Source organism: Pristis pectinata, chromosome 6, assembly GCF_009764475.1.
Source record: "Pristis pectinata isolate sPriPec2 chromosome 6, sPriPec2.1.pri, whole genome shotgun sequence".
NCBI lineage: Eukaryota > Metazoa > Chordata > Chondrichthyes > Rhinopristiformes > Pristidae > Pristis > Pristis pectinata.
The window spans coordinates 51,394,622-51,416,498 of NC_067410.1; the positions used below are offsets into that span (position 1 = coordinate 51,394,622).

The 21,877-nt window shown below is 41.5% G+C and overlaps 1 protein-coding gene across 3 annotated transcripts in view; it reads right to left on the minus strand.

Moving 5' to 3' along the window:
- Positions 1 to 8,468: 8,468 nt before the first annotated feature.
- ip6k1 (inositol hexakisphosphate kinase 1) overlaps positions 8,469 to 21,877 on the minus strand; it is a 92,977-nt gene continuing 79,568 nt past the window's right edge. Inside the window, exons 5-7 of one of the 3 annotated variants that reach the window (XM_052018528.1) lie at positions 20,507 to 20,682; positions 13,712 to 14,099; positions 8,471 to 12,408 (exon numbers count right to left, since the gene is read on the minus strand). In XM_052018528.1, the coding sequence (XP_051874488.1) occupies positions 12,389 to 12,408; positions 13,712 to 14,099; positions 20,507 to 20,682 (584 nt within the window). In that variant the 3' untranslated portion in view covers positions 8,471 to 12,388. Of the gene's footprint in view, positions 14,100 to 20,506; positions 20,683 to 21,877 lie in introns of all 3 variants that reach the window. The other 2 variants (XM_052018527.1, XM_052018526.1) reach the window with 2 other exon arrangements.

Sequence of the window (21,877 nt, forward strand, 5' to 3'; positions counted from 1 at the left end):
ACACATTAACACCAGCTTCCACCTGCTGAATTTGTAGTGAAATTAGGGGAATACCTGCAGTATTTTCACATCTAAATCTCTCCAATGCATGACCATCAAGAGACCGTCATGGACTCCATCTATACCTCTCGCTGCCTTGGTGAAGCAGCCAGCATAATCAAAGACCCCACCCACCCAGGTCATTCTCTCTTCCCTCCTCTTCCATCAGGTAGAAGAGACAGGAGCCTGAGGGCACGTACCACCAGGCTCAAGGATAGCCTGTATCCCACTGTGATAAGACTATTGAATGGTTCCCTTATATGATGAGATGGACTCTTGACCTCACAATCTACCTTGTTATGACCTTGCACCTTATTGTCTACCTGCAATGCACTTCCCTGTAGCTGTGACACTTTACTCTGTACTCTTTTATTGTTTTTACCTGTACTACCTCAATGTATTCTGTACTAACTCAATGTATCTGCACTGTGTAATGAATTGATCTGTATGAACAGTATGCAAGACACGTTTTTCACTGTACCTCAGTACAAGTGATAATAATAAAACAATACCAATCAAGGACTCTGAATGCCTGGAGCAGAAGCAGTTGCTTCTCAGAGCCATCAGGTGGCAGTTGAGTCCCGCAGTTCCCCGAATCAGTGGGTGGGTTATTGCTGGTGCCCACACTTCATTTACATGAAGAACCCCTCCAGCTAGCTCCAGTGGGTGAACACATTCCTTGCCCACATGTTGCAACATGGAAGTCATAAGCAATGGACCAGGTTCCTCAGAGTTCTAAGGTGAGGGGTTGCATGCACTTCATACATGGCCCCTCACCACTGTGCAGACATGACTAGTGTATTCATTTGAATGGAGATGCCCATGGCTGGAGAAGATAGGTTTGTTTTCTCCCCTTTATTTTTATTAATATTATTTATTAATCCAAATGAGATATGCCTTTCTAAATTTTGACATTTACATTTTTTATATTTATACATTTTAAGCTTTTTTTTTACAAAACTGATGACAGACATTAAGTTGAAAAGGCCTCTGACAGGGTTGTCCAGGTTCCACCACTGAGGCTGAGTCACTGCCCATGGGCTGCTATGTCACAGGGCAACCAAGGCAGTGCAGCCACAATTTTGTTTGGACCCATGTGACCATAAAAGGTTTGTGCAACTGTAGGGTTAGTGCAGAAGGGCATATCCAATAGTCAAGCCTGATTGGAGTAAATAATTTGTAACAAGCTTTTGATCTGCAGTCCATCACTTTCCAGATGTCCTGACTGGTCCACAGCTAGGCCAATTATTTACCCTCGATGGCGTTACCTTACAAAAACCTCTTGGTTCCACAATGGATGAACCCAGTGCAGCAGCATCACCACCCTCTTGCCATTCCAGTATCCACAGGGATTCAGGCTACAGAGTCCCAGCTTCTGTGATACTGTGTGAAAAATTCTTCCTGATTTCACCCCCAAAAGCAGAGATCCATGGATGAAATGTTGCCCCCTGTTGTGGATTTCACAGCAGAAGAATGTTTTGATCAGATCAATTTGTCATTCAGGTTGGAAACACCTCAATGAAAACACTTAAAAGTTAAAAAAAAAAATCAGTCATGATTGAATGGCGGAGCAGTCTCAATGGGCTGAATGGCTTAATTCTGCCCGTGCCTTATGGTCTAACACATCTCAGTCTTCTAAACCCAAATGAATATAATCCAAGCTGTGCTTGTATCTGCAAGCCAAGGTCCCACTGACCCTTCACCTTACCTACAGCCCCACTATTCAGGATTAATTTCCTTTCCCTGTTCTTATTTCCAAAATGAAATATTTCATTGTTTTTTTTAACTTTTCACTGTTATAAACCCAGAGCACATTTCTCCTTATTGACATGAAGATTGACTTTGCACATGGCAAGGCACTAGGCAAAATCTATTTTAATGTGAGGAAAGGACAGCACAGGAATTTAGGAACAAACTCTGCCCCTTGAACCTGCCATTCACTTAGAAGATACAGCTCTGCATCGTAAATTGAGCTGACTCTATACCCTCCAACCAACAAAAATCAGCCATTTCTCGGTGTCCTGTTTTCAGTTGAAGGAGACCGTTCGCTATTTCCACTAGACTTTGTGTGAAGAACTATTTCTGACACCACCCCTTACAAGGTTATGCCATCACTGAATAGTTTTCCCCACCAAAGTAAATGGTTTGCCTTTCCCCAACATGCCAAATCCTTTAAATCATCTTAAACACCTTCATTACATCACCCCACTTCCAGTATTTTCATTTTTATTTCAGACTTCCAGCATCTGCAGTAAGTAAACACCATCCCCTTCAATGCAGTTGCTGTTAGATCTACATACAATGGAAATAACCCCTAGTCCAAACAGAGATGTAGCCGGTAAAGATAATTCCTGACCATTAACTGCACCATCTGTGAATTCAAGCCACAATCTGAATAATTCACATGATTGATTTGCAAGATATCTGCCACTGCATGCAAGCATTTAAACATAAATTATCCATCCCATTTCTCTGCTACATAGCATGGATGACAGGTCTCAGAGCACAGCAGGTGCACCATAATATATTGGTATAGTTTATTATTGTACAGTGAACAGCTTTTGGCTGTGTGCAATCCAGGCAGATCATTCCATACACAAGTATATTGAGGTAGTAAGAAAGAAAACATAATGCAGAATATAGTGTTAAAGTTTGGAGGAAGTGCAGTGCAGGTAGACAAATAAAGCACAAGGGTCACGATGAGGTGGATTGAGAGATCAAGAATTTTTCTTTAGTGTACGAGAGGTCTGTTCAAGAGTCTGATAACAGCAGGATAGAAGCTGTCCTCAAGTCTGGTGGCATGTACTTTCAAGCTTTTGTATCTTCTGTCCAATTGGAAGGCAAGAGAGAATGACCGGGATGGGAGGGGTCTTTGATTATTCCCAAGGCAGCAAGAAGATTAGACAGAGTCAATGGAGGGGAGGCTGGTTTATGTGATGGACTGGGCAGTGTTCACAACTCTCTGCAATTTATTTCGGTCTTGGGCAGAGCAGTTGCCATACCGAGCTGTGACGCATCCTGATAGGATGTTATGGTGCATCTGTAAAAACTTGTAAGAGTCAGTGGGGACATGCCAAATTTCTGAAGTCTTCTGAGGAAGTAGGGGTGTTGGTGTACCATGAAGCATCCAGAAGTGGAAAGGTGACTGAACTTTGAGGTTTTTCCACAGTCAGAGCTGATGTAACATCCCAGAGCAACCAACACTGACATTGTTACTTAACAGCTTTACTGCTTTGGTTCAGACTACAGACTTCTCTGGAGCAAAAAAAACGAGCTGCTGGAGGAACTCAGTGGTTCAGGCAACATCTATGGAGGGAAATGGACAGTCAACGTTTAGGGTCAAGACCCTTCATCTGGACAGAGGGGAGATAGCCAACATAAAGAGGAGAGGGGATGGGGTGGAGCAAGAGCTGGCAGGTGAGGAGGGGTGATAGGCAGATGAAGGAGGAAAGGGCAGGTAGTAATTGTGATGGAAGCTGGGAGGTGATAGGTGGAGGCAACAAAGGGCTGCAGATGATGGAATCTAATAGGAGAAGGTGGAGCATGGAACCAAGTAAGTGAGGTGGAGAGGATGAATGGGAACAGCAGGGGGAGGGGACCCAGTGGAAGAAGTGTGTGGGCAATGGGCAGATGGGGTGGGTGTAAGAACTGGGTAGATCAGGAGAGAGAAAAGGAATGGGAGAGGTGGTTGGGGGGGCGGGGAGGGGAAGCAGGTTACCGGAATTCTCTGCTTTGCCACAGTTCAAAGCAAGAGTTGCAGATACAGTGGAACCTGCTGCACAATGGCCCACAGGTTGCTGATCAAAGTGAGGTGGCTGATCCCTTGTCAGCTTTAAATTACAAGAAAAGGCCAAACTGTCAGGAAAGCACATTTCTGACCAATGCAAAAGTACTAAGGCAGTAATAATGGGGAATTTCAATTACCACAATATTAACTGGAATATCCTCAAATGTATTCAGAAGAGAACTCCTTTAGCCAGTATAAAGCAGGTCTAACACAGTCATGGTGGTGGGAGGTGCCATTTGTGAAGGAGTAGGGGAGGAATTCTGGAATCGGAGTCATACAACAGGGAAACAGTTCCTTTGGCCCACTTGAGTCCACACTGATGTCACGCACCCACACACCAATCCTACATTAATCCTATTTTACCTTCTTCACATTCTCATCAACTATCCCCTGCTTCCAACATTTACCTACAGACCAAAGGCAAATTACAGCAGTCTGCTAATCTGCATGCTTTGGGGATGTAGGAGGTAACCAGATGACCCAGAGGAAACTCAGGGAGAATGTGCAAAATCGCACAGATAAAACCTGTGGTGGGGACTGAACCCAGTCACTGGTGCTGTGAGGCAGCAGCTCTACCAGCTGCGCCACTGTGCCACCCAAGTTCATGGAATTAAGCTGGGAGGTGGAAGGAGAATCAATGAGAGAGGACAATAGTGGTAGTGATCATAATTAAGTTAGACTTAGTTACCATCAAGTAGCTGGTTCCTATTCATGTTTTGCTAACTCATTTTGCTGTCCAGTAAAATTGGCCTGACCCTATTTAAGAACTTTTACTCTTATTTTAGTTTCAGAGCAGTGAGAGGCATTTGAGGAAGAGATTCAACTGGTCAGGGTAAAAGTTCCCGCTAAGGACAGAAGTGCCAAATCTAATGCCCCCTGGATGACAAGGTACATAATAGGTAGGATACGGCAAGAAAGGGAAGCTTACCTCACATGACAGAGCTAGTAGAGCCGCTGCCTCACAGCGCCAGAGACCCGGGTTCAATCCTGACCTCTGATGATGTGTGTGGAGTTTGCACATTCTCCCTGTGACTGTATCTTCTCCCATGTGCTGAAGACGTTTTGGTTAGTGTGTAGGTGTTAAAATCAGAGGGTAATCAATGTAAATGTCGGGGGAATAAAATTGGATTGACATGGGATTGGAGTAAATGGGTAGCTGATAATTGGCGTGTATTAGGTGGGCCAAAGGACCTATTTCAATGCTGTATGACTATGACTATTAATATGGCAGAAAGCCTGTACGAATTGAGAAGGTGCAATGATAACTTTAAAGGGGAAATTAGGAAAGCAAAGGGAAGGTATAAGAAAATATTGGCTGATAAAAGTAAAAATCCAAAGATGTTTTATGTACATAAAGACCCAAGGAAAGGGTAGGGCCTTTTAAGGACAGAATAATAATGTGTGGGAAAATTATTGGAAACCATTCTAAGTGACAGAATGTTGCAATTTGGGAAGTCAAGCCAGGGCAGGACCTTCACACAAAACACTCGAGGAACTCAGCAGGCCAAGCAGCATACTGAGTGTTGGATGTTTGTGCTCCAGATTCTAGCATCTGGAGTCTCTTGTGTCTCAAGCATAGGACTTTCACAGTGAATGGCCCTGGGAAGTGTTGTATAATAGAGCAACCTAGGAGTACAAGTACATGGTTCCCTGAAAGTGGCGTCACAGGTAAATAGGGTGGTGAATAAGATGTTTGCACACTGGCCTTCATCAGTCAGGGCAGTGAGTATAGGAGTTGGGATGTTATGTTGCAGTTGTACAAGATGTTGGTGAGACTGCAACTGGAGTATTGTGTCCAGTATTGGCTACCCTGTTATAGAAAAGAAGTCATTAAGCTGGAAAGAGTGCAAAGATTTACGAGGATTTTGCCAGGACTCAAGGGTTTGAGTTACAGGGAGAGGTTGGGCAGGCTTTATTCCTTGAAACATAGGAGACTGAGGAGTATAAAATCATGAGTGGCATCAATAGGGCGAATGCACATGATCATTTTCCCAAGGAAAAGGAATGAAGAACTAGAGAGCATAGGTTTAACATGAGAAGGGAAAGATTTAAAAGGGACACAAGAGGCAACTTCTTCACCAGGGGAAGTGGTTGAGGCAGGAGTGATAACATTTAAAAGACATTTGGACAGGTACATGGATAGGAAAGGTTTAGAGGGATATGGTCCAAACACGTTAGACCAAAGGGCCTTTTCCATGCTGTACTACTCTATGATTCTAATAAACCTTCATTGGAAAGACTCAGATTTATCAATGGGCAGTTAACATAGAGTTAAGAGAAGATCTAACTGATGAAATTTCTTGGGCAGGTTACAAGGAAGCTTGAGGTGAGAACTACATTTCATGTGCTCTATGTTGCTTTTAGCAAGGACTGTTGGAGCTGATTGCTCTGAAAAGTTAAAGCTCATAAGATCCAAAGGAGAGTGACAAATTGGATCCAAAATTTTATTGGGGGCAGGAAGCCAAGAGTAATGGTTGACAGGTGCTTTTGTGAATGAATACTGTTACCTGTGCGGTTCCAAAGGGTTCAGTACTCAAGAGTTATACAGCACAGAAACAGGCCCTTTGGCCCAACTTGTTCATACCAACCAAGATGCCTACCTGCGATAGTCCATTTCCTTCCAAACCTTTCCTATCCATGTGCCTGTCTTTTCAACATTGTAATTGTACCCACCTCTACCACTTCCTCTGGCAGTCTGTCCCACATACCCACCTCTGTGTGTGGAAAACTTGCCCCTCTTGTCCCCTTTAAATATTTTCAGTCTCACCTTAAACCTATGCCCTCTAGTTTTCAGCTCCCCTATACTGGGGGGAAAAAACTGACCATCAACCTTACCTAGGCCCCTTGTGATTTTATAGGCATCTATAAGGTCACTCTTCAGTTTCCTATGCCCCAGGTAAGAAAGCTCCAAACTATGGAGTCTCTCCTTATAACTCAAGTCCTCCAGTTTTGGCAACACCCTTGTGAATCTTTTCTGCACCCTTTTGATCCCTGAGTTTTTGCTGTCTAAAAATATTGAAGTGTAGGGGATAATACAGAAATTTGCAGGTGATACAAAAATTGGCTGTGTGGTTGATAGTGAGAAGGCAAGCTTGTGGCTTAAGGAAGATTTAGATGACCTGATCAATTGGCGTAAAAGTGGCAAATGGAATTTATCCAGAAAATGGGAGGTAATGCTTCTGGGGAAATGCAACAAGGCAAGGAAATATGTAAGTGGGAGGGCATTTAGTAGTGTGAAGGAAGATACCTTAAACCTTAAAAAGGTAGCAGCACAGGTTGAAATTGTCAGTAGAAAAGCATGGGGATAGTTTCCTTTATTAACTACATTTGAGAGCAGGGAGGTTATGTCAGAACAACATTAGTTAAGTCAGTGAAAGAATGCTGTGTATATTTCAGGAGAGGCTGCAGAAGGGATTTACAAGTGTTGGCTGGATTGGAAAACTATATTATGAAAGCTTGATTAAGCCACAGTTGTTTTCTTTGGGGGGGGGGTGGGACTTAACTGAGGTACATAAAATGATGAGGGGCCCAGATAGATAGAATAGGAAGGCCTGAATCGAAAACATGGGGGAAGAAAATTTAAACAAATCTGTATATTCATTTGCACAGACTAACATATGTGCACCTGCCAGTGCACTCCCAGCCTTATTTCCTTCCTCTAAATGAGGGAATTAGGACAGAGAATATTGGTCAAGGTGCTCAGGAGCATTATTTTACCCCTTTCTCAGACCCCATATCATGCCTGGAACATGCATACACCAATACGCAGTATGCTATATCAATGTGTTGTAAAACAATGATTCAACTTAATAGCAAAGAAGCCATTTACTTACAAGGTCAAACTGGTTTGCTTGTTTAAGTAACAGTAGCCTTTACTCTGGTGTGCTATTTTATTCTGCAAATACCAAAGTATTTTTCTTTTGTATTTCTCTTATACGAGTACTTGATGTTGCACATCGAACATCTTCTTTTGACAATTATATGTATTGTATGAGTGGGCCACAATGTTGCATTTCAAAAGCAGTTAAATAATCCTGTCAAGCACCAACCTTGATAACATCCATTTTAAAGTGTTGATATTTACTTCCAGCACCATTTATGCAGAAGTTCATCTGGTGTTGAGAGAGTCAGGAAAATGCTAAATGTCTGGTCAAGTAGTGTTTGCTGCAAACCCAGCACAGATCTGGCTCAGTGGCAGTTTGCAGCTGCACAATCAAGCCATTGTCCACAATCTGTCCACCAGCACCAAAGCAAGAACAGCAAGATACTCATTTTGGAACATTTTCACACATTGAGTTTTAATTACATTTCTGATCCTCAGATAAATAACATAACGTATCTCTGCTCCTTCAGAGCCCAGGGTGAACAGCCCTCAATATATTACCTCAATTCTTCATATATTATTGCAATCTTTCTGCAGACTCTTAGGAAGCCCTCTGAGAACCAGATCATCACTGGCATTCACCAGTCAGCACTCTACAAATGTAATACTTGCACACCCAAGCAACCAATTTCTTTTTTAATTTCCTGGTTGCTTCATTTGGAAACTGAGTAAATGGGATAATGGATGCCATCCAAGCATTCGGATTCTATGAGCTATTTCTTGCATATCTCCAATAAAACATGTTTGAAGAAAATTCCACTTCCTTCCCCACCAACCAATTGCTAGAGATGAAAAAAATCAAGACCATTCACCCAATGGAAACAATATTTGGGGATTAAATCCTCAATATATCAAGGAATTGCCCAACCCCTGTAAAGACAAAATGGCAGGAAAGTAGCACTATAACCCTCTCTCCTATAGTGAGACAATTGAAGATGATCTGACCTTAGTGATACCAAGGATTAAGCCCAACTGGAACCTAGAAACCAACAACCTTCGCACTCAACACCCCACTCCTAACGTCACTACAAATGTCACTAGTTTCAGTGCAGTGACTGTGTACAAGAGCTTACCTGATCTCCTGTCTTTCCTGAAGACTGTACCAGTGCCTTTAAAGACCAGGAGATCATCAAGCTATATTCCAAGTTGAGATGGTCATTACATGGCTCTCAAGTTGCATATATGTTACTTGTCATTAGTTAACCAGATCCTAGGTATTACCTGTCTTTTTCTGGCATGTACTGCTCTATGGAATCATCTTTCTACAAGACAAAATAACCAATGAAAGATCAAGCAGAATTATATGACTCCTAAATGTATTTATTTCATATGTAACTGTGACAACTGGAGGTAACACTATCAAACACAGATCACAGGGATACAGTATACTCATGCCCACAGATTCCTGAAGATAGTTTATTAGCATTAAAGATATAGTCACGGAACAGAAATACAATGAAAAGAAACCAGTGAAACTTTGAATAAATTAATCATGTTATAAAACAATTCCCATATCTTGTTGGGTGCTGAGGGACTTTACCTCCGGTTTAATGCTGTGCAGATAATTAATGGTTCCCTACATCTCCGGCAAATGGTTTAGTACAACTTTCAGGAGCCCTTGTGACTTTAGCAACCTCAGTGGAAGAAGGAAAATGTTTTTAGCCTCGACTTTCCCCACATTCCCTCCACTTTCCAATAGCGAGCATTACATCAAAGCTACAGCATCCCTTCTCATTAGTTAGGTTCAGGTCTTAGCTGAGTAAAGAAAAGGGCAAATATATCACTGCTTTTTCTCAGTGCAATGATTTGACTGTCAGTCTCCAGGGATGGGAGTCAGCATTAAGAGAATGCCATTAGTTCACAAAAGATAGATTTCATATTGAGTGGGAAAATACATTTGCCAGCACAGTTTGGGGAACACCAGCTCCCAAGTTATAGGTAGGTGTACTTTGAAACCTACCTGGTTTGGAAGCAATTAGTAACTAGGTATCTGGAAATTCCACCAGTGCTGGTCACCCCCTCAGTTCTGTACATTTGTCATTTCTGTTTGAAATAATTGAAAACACAACCAAGCCTGAACAACCTAATTGAACTGGACAGAATATCTGGACTGGGCTGCACCATCACAACAATCAGGTATCCGCAAGCCTTAATGACGTGTTGTATCCATACAGTACCTTGGAGCCAGGCTGTTCCAGGAACACGCACACCTGAAACACTTGAAATAACTAGATCTTCCTTGGCAACTGGAACAACTACATTTAATGTTCCAGGGATGAGAAAGGACAGCGATCCACGACACTGTGTTCCAAAACCAAGGCTTGTAGCATTCCTTTCCTTTATTTCCCTTAACAGGCTCTATTTTTAAATAGCTGTGCTTTTTGTTCAGAAAGTTAATCTTCTACCTGCATTTCTCTTTGAGAGAACAACTAATAAGAAAGTTTGAATTTGATTTTTTTTAAGATGTTTGGTGATGGGCATCTCACATCTTCTGTTCTGGCCACCTGTAGTCAGGCAGAGTGAGATGGCACATTAACACTTGTATCCTTTCCCTTCTATGACACACTTACTTCAGAAACAGAAAAGTGGGCACAGCTCAGAAGCAGAAATGCTCCCAGCATATTTGCCTTTCTTTTTAAAGAAAGGATTTAAATTACTAATGTACAAGTTAAATTATTCCAACATATTTCATTCTCTGCCAGTGTCTTGGTTCCAGGCCTGTTCATATCCACCTGCTAGATGTAGATTTGTGCAAAGTTTCTCAACAGATATATTGTTATGTACGTGTTAAGTAATTGTACTGAGGATTGCAACATCATTTTAACAACACAACTTGGATTTTGCTTCAAGATCAGAGAAGTGAATTAGCATAATGAATGAGAGGGGTGACTGTCCACTCCTCTATTCAAACCACCGCACAGCTACAATAAAAGACTACTGTATTAAAACAATCTTCCATTAATCAGCCAATTAGCAACCAGCAACTGCTTCTAAAAGAATTAAAAAATGCCTGAAATTTTACCAAACATCTGGCAGCCATACTGGTCCCGACAGATCCAGTTACACCTGAAAGTAAAATATAATTAAAAAAGCAATGCTAGGATTTAAAAAAGTCACCAATAGCCTACCCAAGGACCTTTGCCCTTTTCCGTGCCCTCCAATTTATCCTTTGAACCATTTCCCAACCTTTTGATTCTTGGTGCCCTAGGCCTCAGTGAATATGGCCTGTGAATTCAGTCTTCTTCACTGGTGCTCACTCCTAACCTCAGGACGGTTTCCAGCATGTTGCTAAATTGAAAGATCCAGAACAAGGTGATGGGGAAGTACTTTTCTCTTCTCACAATGCTGAGTACTGCCCTGTTTCTGAATGCAGTGGTTTAGACATTTTGAAGACGATGAATGAAACTTTCTTTGTTCAATGTTGCAGTGGGGTTCCATTGAGGTAAGCTGGTGTCATTTACCTGCTAAACTGGGAAGCGGTGCCTTTTCTGTCAGCTCTATCGAACTGACCTAGGCACTACAATAACGACAGTTATGTTCCCAAGTGCTTAATTCCCCTGGGAAGTAGGGGCTTTGATATGGGACGGGCATAAGGAAAGACACAAACAGGACCACTCAGGTCCCCAACCACTGGCTTTATGAGTGAACTGTATTCAATAGTGAACTGTAATTCATGTTGAGCTGCTGAGGAGCCTTCAAAGGCATCTCAGAAAGAATCTAGATTTATGTTCTCTTTTGAACATCTGAAAGACAAGAAGTCACTTCTGGTATGTGCTTGCAAAATACAGGAAGCAATCCAATCTGTCTATAGGGCAAAGTACAAGGAGGATGTGAAACACTCAAGCTAATATTTCATGTTATTAACTACAACATAAATGGTCCATGGCTCATGCTCTAATGTACCCACAAGCATCACAAGAGAGACCAACTCATAGTTAATGAATTCTCTGAAGAAGAATCATCTGCTCAAACAAGGTTAAGCAAGTCAGCAAAAATGTCCCTGTAAAGTGTTTAGAACTGTAGTAGTTGGGAACTTGCCCATAGCTCTCTCTGGCAAATCGTGTAGACTCTCCCATACCTGTTCTATATATCTCATGCTGCATACGAGGGGACAATTCAGTCCCCGTCACAGAACATAACCCCAAAATGATATTGGTCCTAGTTAGAAACCTATCAAACCTAATCAAATGCCAGAGCCAGAATCTCAGGAACTTGCAGTGAAACCTTGGTCATAACCAACCCAAGAAATATGATTGTGAAATTACCACAACTTTCCCTTTGGTCCAATGCTGGGGAAAGGGCAATACCTGCAGGTCCAACACATATTCATGTTTTTAAGTACAAATAGATGTATCGTGAGCAGGTCCAAACATGCCCTGGGCTCACAGTAAAACACTCACAGGTGTGTTTAAATTAAAACCTAGACTTTGAGCAGGCAGCACTCCATCCTGATTAGACTCATTAATTTCACAATATGGTCTCCAACCTCAGCCACATGGGGCAGTGTTCTCAGCTGCCAGCCAGCCAACCAATCAGGGCTTTAATACTGGAGCAAACCTGAGCTATGCATTCAGCTGAGCCAATCCGTGCCTCATTCTGGAACAAGCCACTGCAGCTTTCAGCTTTTCTTACACATGCCACTGAAAGGGGATGGACAGCATTCTGTAAGGCAGGGCTCTTCAGTATGTCATGATCTGGACTGAAATGTACACAAAGACAAAAATAAAGATTTAGGATCAACATAACAATATAGCAATCTTAAAAACTACACAGTAAAATTAGTTGCAACTCATTAAATACTGGAAATATTTGTACACAAAGGTGTATAAACATATTTTGAACAAAAGGATGACGACATAAGTGCTTTATATTAAGAGGGTACAAGGCAATGTGCTTTCTACGAATGCCTAAATATCTCCCCGAAACAGCAAGATGTATATATGCAGTTACACAAATAACAGGTGAAAGTCAATTCCATGTGGGAATGAACAATGGGAAGTATTTCTACATTTATGCCACTCCCAGTAACATTCACAGGAAACCTGCAACAGCACTGTTATTTTTTTTGTCTTCTTATTCAACCAGTATTGACAAATTTGTGCTAGTTAGCAAAAATCTCTTGCATTAGGACATTCATATCACCACTGTAAAGCTCTGACATTGTGACATACACAGTCCTTTGCAGTAGAACAACGTTGGTCCGTGATCCAACTCTTGGAACACTACTCTGATCTACCTTCCGAAGAACATGCAACGGCCTTCCAAAAAGCAGGCGAGCCACAGGCTCTGTGCATTAAATTGCTGGCAAATGAGACATTAACTCTGGCAAGGTACAGAGGGAATAATATTCAAGGGAAAAAGTGAAATTCAAAACAAACCCACACACCTGTCAGCTAAAGAACCTGAGTGCTAGATTATGGAGTTCTTTACTCACATTCAGGTGGTCATAAATGAGGAAATTTGTCCCAGCATTTACAAATATACAGCTATTCATGCAGCCTCAGTCTTTGGGAACTGTAGAGGAATTACCTGGCCTGCTTGCTGCTTTGGTACCGAGTGGCTGCCCTCACACTGGCAACTTCCACTCTACTGCATGGCTCAGTGAATGACATTGCTCCCTTGCACTAGTGTCAGTACAGGCAGTGCTGCTTCACACGACTATATAATGGTTTTATATATACACTGGGGTATAACAAACAGTTCAAACAACAAACTCCTTTTTTTTGTCTAATAACCTGCCAAAAATTGACAGTAATTTTTTTCCTGTGATGTCATCGCTGTGATGAGCATCAAAGTGAGCAGTCATAAGTATGTGCTTGAGAGGGAGAAGGTCACACCCTCCCTAGAGTAATAGGTAAAGAAACAGGAAAGATTTTGAATATGCTACTGATTCTGAAGTTGAATCTTTTCAAGAATATTAATGAGGTTCTCTAGTCCAAAGATGTAGCCTCTGTCTGGCCCATCATGCACAGTTTGGTCATCCCGGAACCCCTTGTACGTACTGTGGGCAAAGTCTATCATCCTCACATCGATTTTTGGCAGGTTCCCAGTGTTGGTCGAGGAGCAAGATGAAGATGGTAAGGAGCTGATGTTTTCCTGCATGTTGTCCTGGCTCAGTACCTCTGCAGAGTTCTGTTGCACTTCCAGCTTTTCTTCCTTTCCATCATAGATGATCAGTAAGGAGCTGGAGTAGAAACGATAAGAAGCCTGCTTCTCTAGAACCCCTTTCAGACTTCGAAGTTTCTGCAGAATTGCATCAAACAAGTCTTTTCGCAGGTACCTGCCATTGTGCAGGAACTCATACAGAGCGTTCCCAAACCCTTCAATGGAAAGGCTACGGCCATAGTACTTGTTCCTGCACACGTAATGCCCTGAGTCTAACTGATATACCTGGAAAAAAAACGAACATGACTGCTCAATTTGGCATTTAGGATGACCAATTATCAGCACAAACAAATTGGCAACCTGAAATACTCTACGTTTTTTTTTAATGTTTGCATCCAGGATGAGATGAGGGAATTCCCACCCACAATACAATCCAGCATTATATACAATTGTCAATCTCACAAACTAGTCTGCTAGTAAGTAAAACTAAATTAGCAGCAAAGAATACAATTTACTCCAATGATTTTTGGGAGTTCTGATGATTTAAGAGGAAGGGCGGAGGCAGACTGGGCAATGTTAGCTCTGGTGATTACCATCAGTTGAGATAATTTCATAGCACCCTGCTGAGGGCATAACAATGAACAAGTTTTGATTCGACCCAATGAATGTTTCCAGTTTATTCCGTTCTTACAAGGATGAGTAATATTGTTGGGAAGTGCCTTCTGAGTGGGAAAGCAAGGATGGTGATAGGTGCTTTGTATAAAGTGTTCAGGGCAGTAACTGCACAAATAACAGGTGAAAGTCAAATCCTTCTCAGAATGCCCATCACTTTCCAATCCTCTTTGGCTTTGGGCATAATGTCAGAGAACTGGAAATGAGCTAATGTGCAATTGTTATTAGAAAGGAGATAGGGACAGACCATCAACAAAGGCCTGTACCTTGCAAGGAGACTTCAGCAAGGCATTTGATGAAGTCCATATGGCAGAATAATCAGGAAGATAAATGCCCATGGGATCCAAGGAAAAATGGCAAGTCAAATTTAAAAAATGGCTCAGTGGAAGAAAGCAAAAGTATATATTAGTTTTGTTATTTATAAATGATTTGGATTTAAATATTTGCTGATAATACCAAAATTTGGAGTGCAGTTAATAGGGAGGAAGCAAATTCTTGGCAACATGAAGAAAGTAATAGACTGGTTAGGTGGGCATGGAAGTGGCAAATAGAGTTCTATCTGGTGAACCATGAGATTATAAATTAGGGTAGAACAAACAAGGCAAAGGAATAAACAATAAATAATAGAATACCAACTGGTGCAGAGAAAGCGGGCTCAACATTCACAGATCACTTAAGGTAGCTGGATAAGTAAATGAGGTGGTTGAGGGAGCATTTGGCTAAGAATATAACAGCAAGATAGGAACAGGCATAATTAGACCACAGCTGGAGCAGTTTTGGTCACCGCATTACAGAAAGGATGTTGCAACATTAGAGAGGCCACAGGTGAGATTCCCGAGGATGTTGCTAAATTAGAGAGTTACAGTTATGAAGAAAGACTGACTAGACCAGGGCTGTTTGGAGCAAAGGAGACCAAGAGCAGATTTACTGAGATGGACAAAATTATGAGAATCTGAGACTGAGGAACAGGAAAGACGTATTCCATTTAGCAGAGAGGGTGACCACTAGGGGATGTAAATATACATTGATTGATGGAAGGATTATAAGAAAATTGAGGAAATATTTTATCACCCAAAGAATGGGTCTGAGACTAACCACCTAAACACATGGTGGAGGTAGTAGCCCTCATCACATCTAAAAGGTACCTGGATGAGATGAAGAACTGTAACCTAAAAGGTTATGTACTGATAGCTGGGAAGTGGAAGTAATGTGAATTGCTACATTTTTGGGTGCATAGAACACGATGGGCTGAATGGTCTCCTACTCTGCTGTAATTTCAATGATTAACATTTGGCAGAGACATGGGCAGCAACGGGCTGGTCACTAAGAGGGGCACTGCGCCTTAATGCATGTTAAGTTATCAGAAGATAAAGGTCTCATGTACATCGAAACACACAGTGAAATGCACCTTTTGCGTAGAGTGTTCAGGGGGGCAGCTGGCAAGTGTCGCCACGCTCCTGGCGCCAACATAGCATTCCCACAACTTCCTAACCTGAACGCCTTTGGAATGTGGAAAGAAATCAGAGCACCCGGAGGAAGCCCATGCAGACACACGGGGAGAACGTACAAACTCCTCATGGACAACGGCCGGAATTGAACCCAGGTCTCTGACCCCGTAATAGTGTTGTGCTAACTGCTGCGCTACTGTGCCTACTCCATGATACAGGGATGATGTGAGGGGAAAATATTTTTATGTAGTAAGTTAGAATTACCTGGAACACACTGCCTTAAACATTTGTGGAAGCAAATTTAATGGTACATTGCAAATGGGAACATTTCAGGGAAGTATTTGTGTGCAATGGACAAAGGAGAGTGGGGCAACATGGATACAATTTTCAAACATCTGACATAGCTACAGTGAACCACATGGTCTCCTGTGCAATATCACTCCATGTATATCAGGGAGGGACTGACTGGAAGGGCTGACAGACAAGGTGAAGAAGTTGGATTATCATTGATGGTAGAGGCTGTAACACGGGGAGGTGTTATTGAGTGATAGAGTGAGAAAGGTAGTTATTATTTAAGACAGTGGATGCCTTTTGTTTTAAGCTGTTCATTCCTGCATTTATTACAGAATTGGAAATAAACTACAAGGTGGCTAGTCAGGCACTGGACAAAGTAGTGTTTGCCACACCTCCCTTTGCTTCTTTCCTCCTGTACCTCAACTGTGCAAAGCTAAGTTCCACAAACTCCAGATGGAATAAGTAGGATAAGTTGTGTTCAATTATATTGGCAATTGTAGTCAATCTTATCCATACAAGAGAAAGAGTTGATGCTTCAGGTCCGAAGTACTTCGTGAGAATGGTCACACTGAAAGCATTGTTTCTCTCTCCACAGATGCTGCCTAACCTACTGAATGTTCCAGCATTTTCTGTTTTCATTTGAGATTTCCAGCATCACCAATTTCTTTGACTTCCACATTTGTACTGCACTGTCACTGCTCCAGTATTTCTGGCAGGATTTTTGTGTCTTCCATGAAAAAGACACTAAATATTTGTTTAATTCCTCTGCCATTGACTTATTCCCTGTTATAAATTTTCCCATTTGCGCAAGGAACCCACATTTGACCTTGCTGAACTTTTCCTTTATACATTCCTAAAAAAGCATTTACAGTCTGTTTTTGGTTTGCCGCTAGTTTATTCTCATATCCTTTCCCTTTCTTTATCAAATTATTGTTCATCTGTTACTGAATTCCAAGACTTCCAATCATTTTATAAGCCTTTCCCTTAAGACTTAATACTCTTTGTAATTCACTGTTTGAATATTTTTCCTGTTTTGTCTTCAAGCCTTAAATCCAAGTACATCAGTTGCAAATCAGGCCTTATTTCTTGGAATGTGAGCTGTTACCTGAACACTGTCATATTCTTTAAAAAAGCATTCCAAGCTACCACAGCCTTCCAGCCCCTCATACCTTTACACCATAGATTCTAGAATGGTTCTGGCAGATTGGAGGATAGCATAAGTGACTTACTATTTTAGGAATGAAAGGCAGAGAAAATGGGGAACTATTAACCTGTTTGCCTGATATTGGTAACTGCGAAAATGCTGGAATCTGTATTAAAATATGAAGTATCAAGACAATTATAAAAAGGTGGTAAGTGACTGAGCAGAGTCAACATGGACTTAAGGAAATCATGTCTGGATAATCTACTGGAGTTCTTCAGGGATGTAACTAGCAGAGTAGAAGAAGGGAAATTTGTGGATAGTAAAGAGGGTTGTCAAAGGATACAATAGGATACAGATCAGTTGGAAATAATGGGTGGAGAAATGGCAGATGGAGTTTAAACTAGATAAGTGTGAGGTGATGCACTATGGAAGGTCAAATGTTAAGGGGCAAGTATACAGTAAATGGCAGGCCCCTTAGGAGCAGGGATCTTGAGCTGTAAGTCCATAGCTTCCTGAAAGTGGCAACGCAAGTAGATAGGGTGGTAACGAAGGCATACAGTGCCTTTACTGGATGGGGTATTGAGTATAAAAGTTGGGAAGTCATATTGGAGCTGTATTAAACTTTGGTTGGGCCATATTGGGAGTATTGTGTACAGTTCTGGTTGCTGTATTACAGAAAGGATGTGGAAGCTTTAGAGAAGGTGCAGAACAGGTTCACCAAGGTGTCTGGTTGAGAGAGTATTAGCTATAAGGAGAGTTTGGACAAACTTGAATTGTTTTCTTTAGAGTGTCAGAGGCTACGGGAATTCCTGAGAAAAGTTTATAAAATGAGAGGCCTACATAGAGTATATAGTCCTTTTCCCCCCAAAGATGGAAATATCAAATACTAGAGGGCATAGGTTTAATGTGAGAGGGGAAAGTTTAAATAAGATGTGTGAGGAAGTTTTGTTTTTAAACTCAGAGAATGGTTAGGTGCCTGGAGTACACTGCCAGGGGTAGTGGTGGAATCAGATGCAATAGTGACATTTAAGAGGCATTTGGACAGGCACATGAACAGAGTTTAATTTGGCATCAGGGTCAGCACAGACATCGTGGGCCAAAGGGCCTGTTTGTGTGCTGTACTGTTCTATGTTCTTAAGGGAATTCACCAGGTGTAGCAAACTTTTCACAAACTTTCTCTAAGATCATATATAGGTTGGTGAATTAAGTTAGAGCATGTGGAATTGGGGGTAATATTTAGCACAGACTTGAGAATTGGTTAACAGAAAGAAAACAGAGAAATAAATAAGCCCTTCTCAGGATGGTATGGCTTGTAGGACTATAGGGATTGCTGCTTGGGCCCCAACCATTGATATCAACAATTTGGCTGAGGGGGCCAAATACAACATTCCCAAGTTTATTGATGGCACTAAACTAAGTAGCGACATGAGTAATGATGTGGATGCAAAGAGCTTTCAAGGGGAAACAGATGGGCTGAGTTAGTGGGCCACAACATGGCAGATGGAGCACAATGTGGAAAAATGCAGTTATCTTTGGCAAGAAAATACAGAATTGCTGTATTTATATGGCGAGAAATTGAGAAGTGTTGACGTTTAGGTAGACCTGGACATTCTTGTACACTAATTACTGAAATCTAACATATAGATGCAGCAAGCAATAAGGATGACAAATTATATATTGGCCTTTATTGCAAAAGGATTTGAGGACGACAGCAAAAGTGTTTTACTGCAATTATACAGTGCCTCAGTGAGACAACAACTGGAACAATGTTCGGTTTTGGTGTCCCTACCTAATAAAATGAAATACTTGTTAGAGGGAGTGCAGTGAAGATTCACCAGACTGATTCCTGGGTTGTAATGAAGGACTCACAGGGCAAATATGGGAACCAGAGGTCACAATCTCAAAATAAGGAGCTGGTCACTTAGATCTGTGATTAGGAGAAATGCCTTCATTCAGAGGATAGTGAGTTTTTGTAATTCTCTATCCAAAGGACTGAAGTTGTCAATTACTGTAGTCAAAATGGAGATCAATGTGTTTCTGGATATTACAGATATCAAAAGAACACTGGTATAGGGCAGGAAATTGATGCTGTCAGATCAGTCATTACTTGGAACCTCCATAGAACCACAGAACCATACAGCACAAAACAGGCCCTTCGGCCCACCATATTGTGCCGTCCATCAAACCACCCTCACACTATCTAACCCTTTCCTCCCGCATATCCCTCTATCTCACATTCCTCCATATGCCTATCCAACAAACTCTTGAACATGTCTAATGTATCTGCCTCCACCACCACCCCAGGCAGTGCATTCCATGCACCAACCACTCTCTGGGTGAAAAACCTCCCCCTGACATCTCCCCTGAACCTCCCACCCATAACCTTAAAGCCATGCCCTCTTGTCTTGAGCATTGGTGCCCTGGGAAGGAGGCACTGACTGTCTACCCTATCTATTCCTCTCAATATTTTATATACCTCTATCATGTCTCCTCTCATCCTCTTCCTTTCCAGTGAATAAAGCCCTAGCACCTTAAGCCTCTCCTCATATTCCATACGCTCTAATTTCATCAGAGCTGAAATTCAAATTTACTTCATTTGGTAGAGCCTGCAGACTTGACCAGTTTGCATTAAGTTAACAATCTTAATTTGCCTAAAAGTAAAATAAAGATAGCAAAGGTCTGAACAACAATCTCTGCAGCCCCTCATTTGGCACCTTACTTTCTTCCCCTGCAGCTGTCATGACTCCCTTAATAAGGACCAAGTTCTTCTCGTTCTTAAGCCAAGTGCCTAACCCTTCCAGTTTTTGAACTGAAGCTAACTGTGTGCAATGTGGCCATTTTGTGACTAATGAAACCAATCCAATAACATGATTCTGCATCAAACCTGAATGGCTTTCTCACCCTCTCCCACTCAAACCAAAATTAAGTTTCAGTGTGGGAAATTCTCTCAGGTTCTGATCTCCTCCAATTACATGATGATTTGGATCTGTTTGAAAGACTATGGGAACTAAAAGAATGATTGTATTAATTAAAATTCTTTCTAATACAGATTTAAGGAAAATAATTCACCTTGCTTGAGAAGATAAGGTTGAACTGATTGGCAGAGTTTTTAAATGTTTAAATCAGTCACTTACCTGCATCCCACAAACTCGCACACCCAGTGCTCCTGATGTGCTCAGCTGACACTTCTTTATCTGCCGTGCTGCTTTTTCCTCGGATGCATCATCTCCGTGCTGCCTAGTCCCCATCTTTAGATCCAGAATACAAGGATACCCAAAGTGATGAACCACATTCTCCAGCAGCAGAAACTCTTGGAGGGAACTTTGTCAAGGAAAGTCTCTGGCACAATATGGCACAGAATTCTGAGCACATCCTAGTACAAAGGTAACCCAACATAATGTCTCTCATTAGGACCCTGCTCATCAACCAAAAAATAAGTTCAAATCTGTATTTAAATCATCCAGAAGCTACACTGTTACTCCTGAAATGATATCTCAGAGGAACTGGAAACTGCTTAGAACTTAGTAAAAAGTGTCATGATACACAAACTCACTTGACCAGCTAGAACTGAAACTTTGACCTTCAGAGACATTGAATATTTCTTTTAAATCCATTTGCAAGACGCACTGAAAGTTTCCCAATAATAGAAAAGATGATGACAAAGAAGCTGCGAAAGGATATGTTAAACAAATGGGCAAGAGTCTGCTAGATGCAATATAATGTAGGGAAATGTAAGGTTATCTACTTTGAAATGAAGAATGGAAAAGTAGACTTTAGTTTTACATATATAGATTCCCCACATTACAGTGATTGAGAGGGGATTGTGGAGGGGTTCCTAGAAAACCACATAATGATATCCTGTAATGTGAAGCTGCGTCATCTGTACATGTGAAGAAATGTGGTTTGAAATCAAATAAATTTCATATTTATTTACTTTTTTCCCCACATAAATTCTGTAAGAGCGAATTTGATTCCGTATTTCAAATTTTCGGAGACTGATTTGTGAATTCTGTAAGGGTGAATTTCTGTAACCCAAACAGCCAGAATGCAGGGGTCACATGTACAAACAGATTACAAAATGCTGCTCTACAAGGGAATCTCAGTTCCTTCTTCATGAAACAAGGTTAGCATACATGTAATTAACTAGGAAGGGAAATGGAATGTCGGTCTTTACTGGAATGGAGATGAACTACAAAAGTAGTTAAGTTTTAAAAGTAGTAAAGAGCTTAACAAGTTCAATATTGGGCAGAAGTTTCCCCTTGTGGGGAATCTCAAATTGGAGGGCAAGGGCAGAGATTCAGAATAAGTGTTGCCCACTTCAGAAGAGGAGGAATTTTTCTCTGACGATCATCAGACTTTGGAGTTCTCTGCCTCCACAGCTCTCAGAGGTGGAGTTATTGAATACATTCACACTGAGGTAGGCAAGAGTTTTGGTCTATAGAGTTGAGAATTCTGGGGAAGATGCAGGGAAGGGGAGTTAAGGCCAAGATTGGATTTGCTGATGC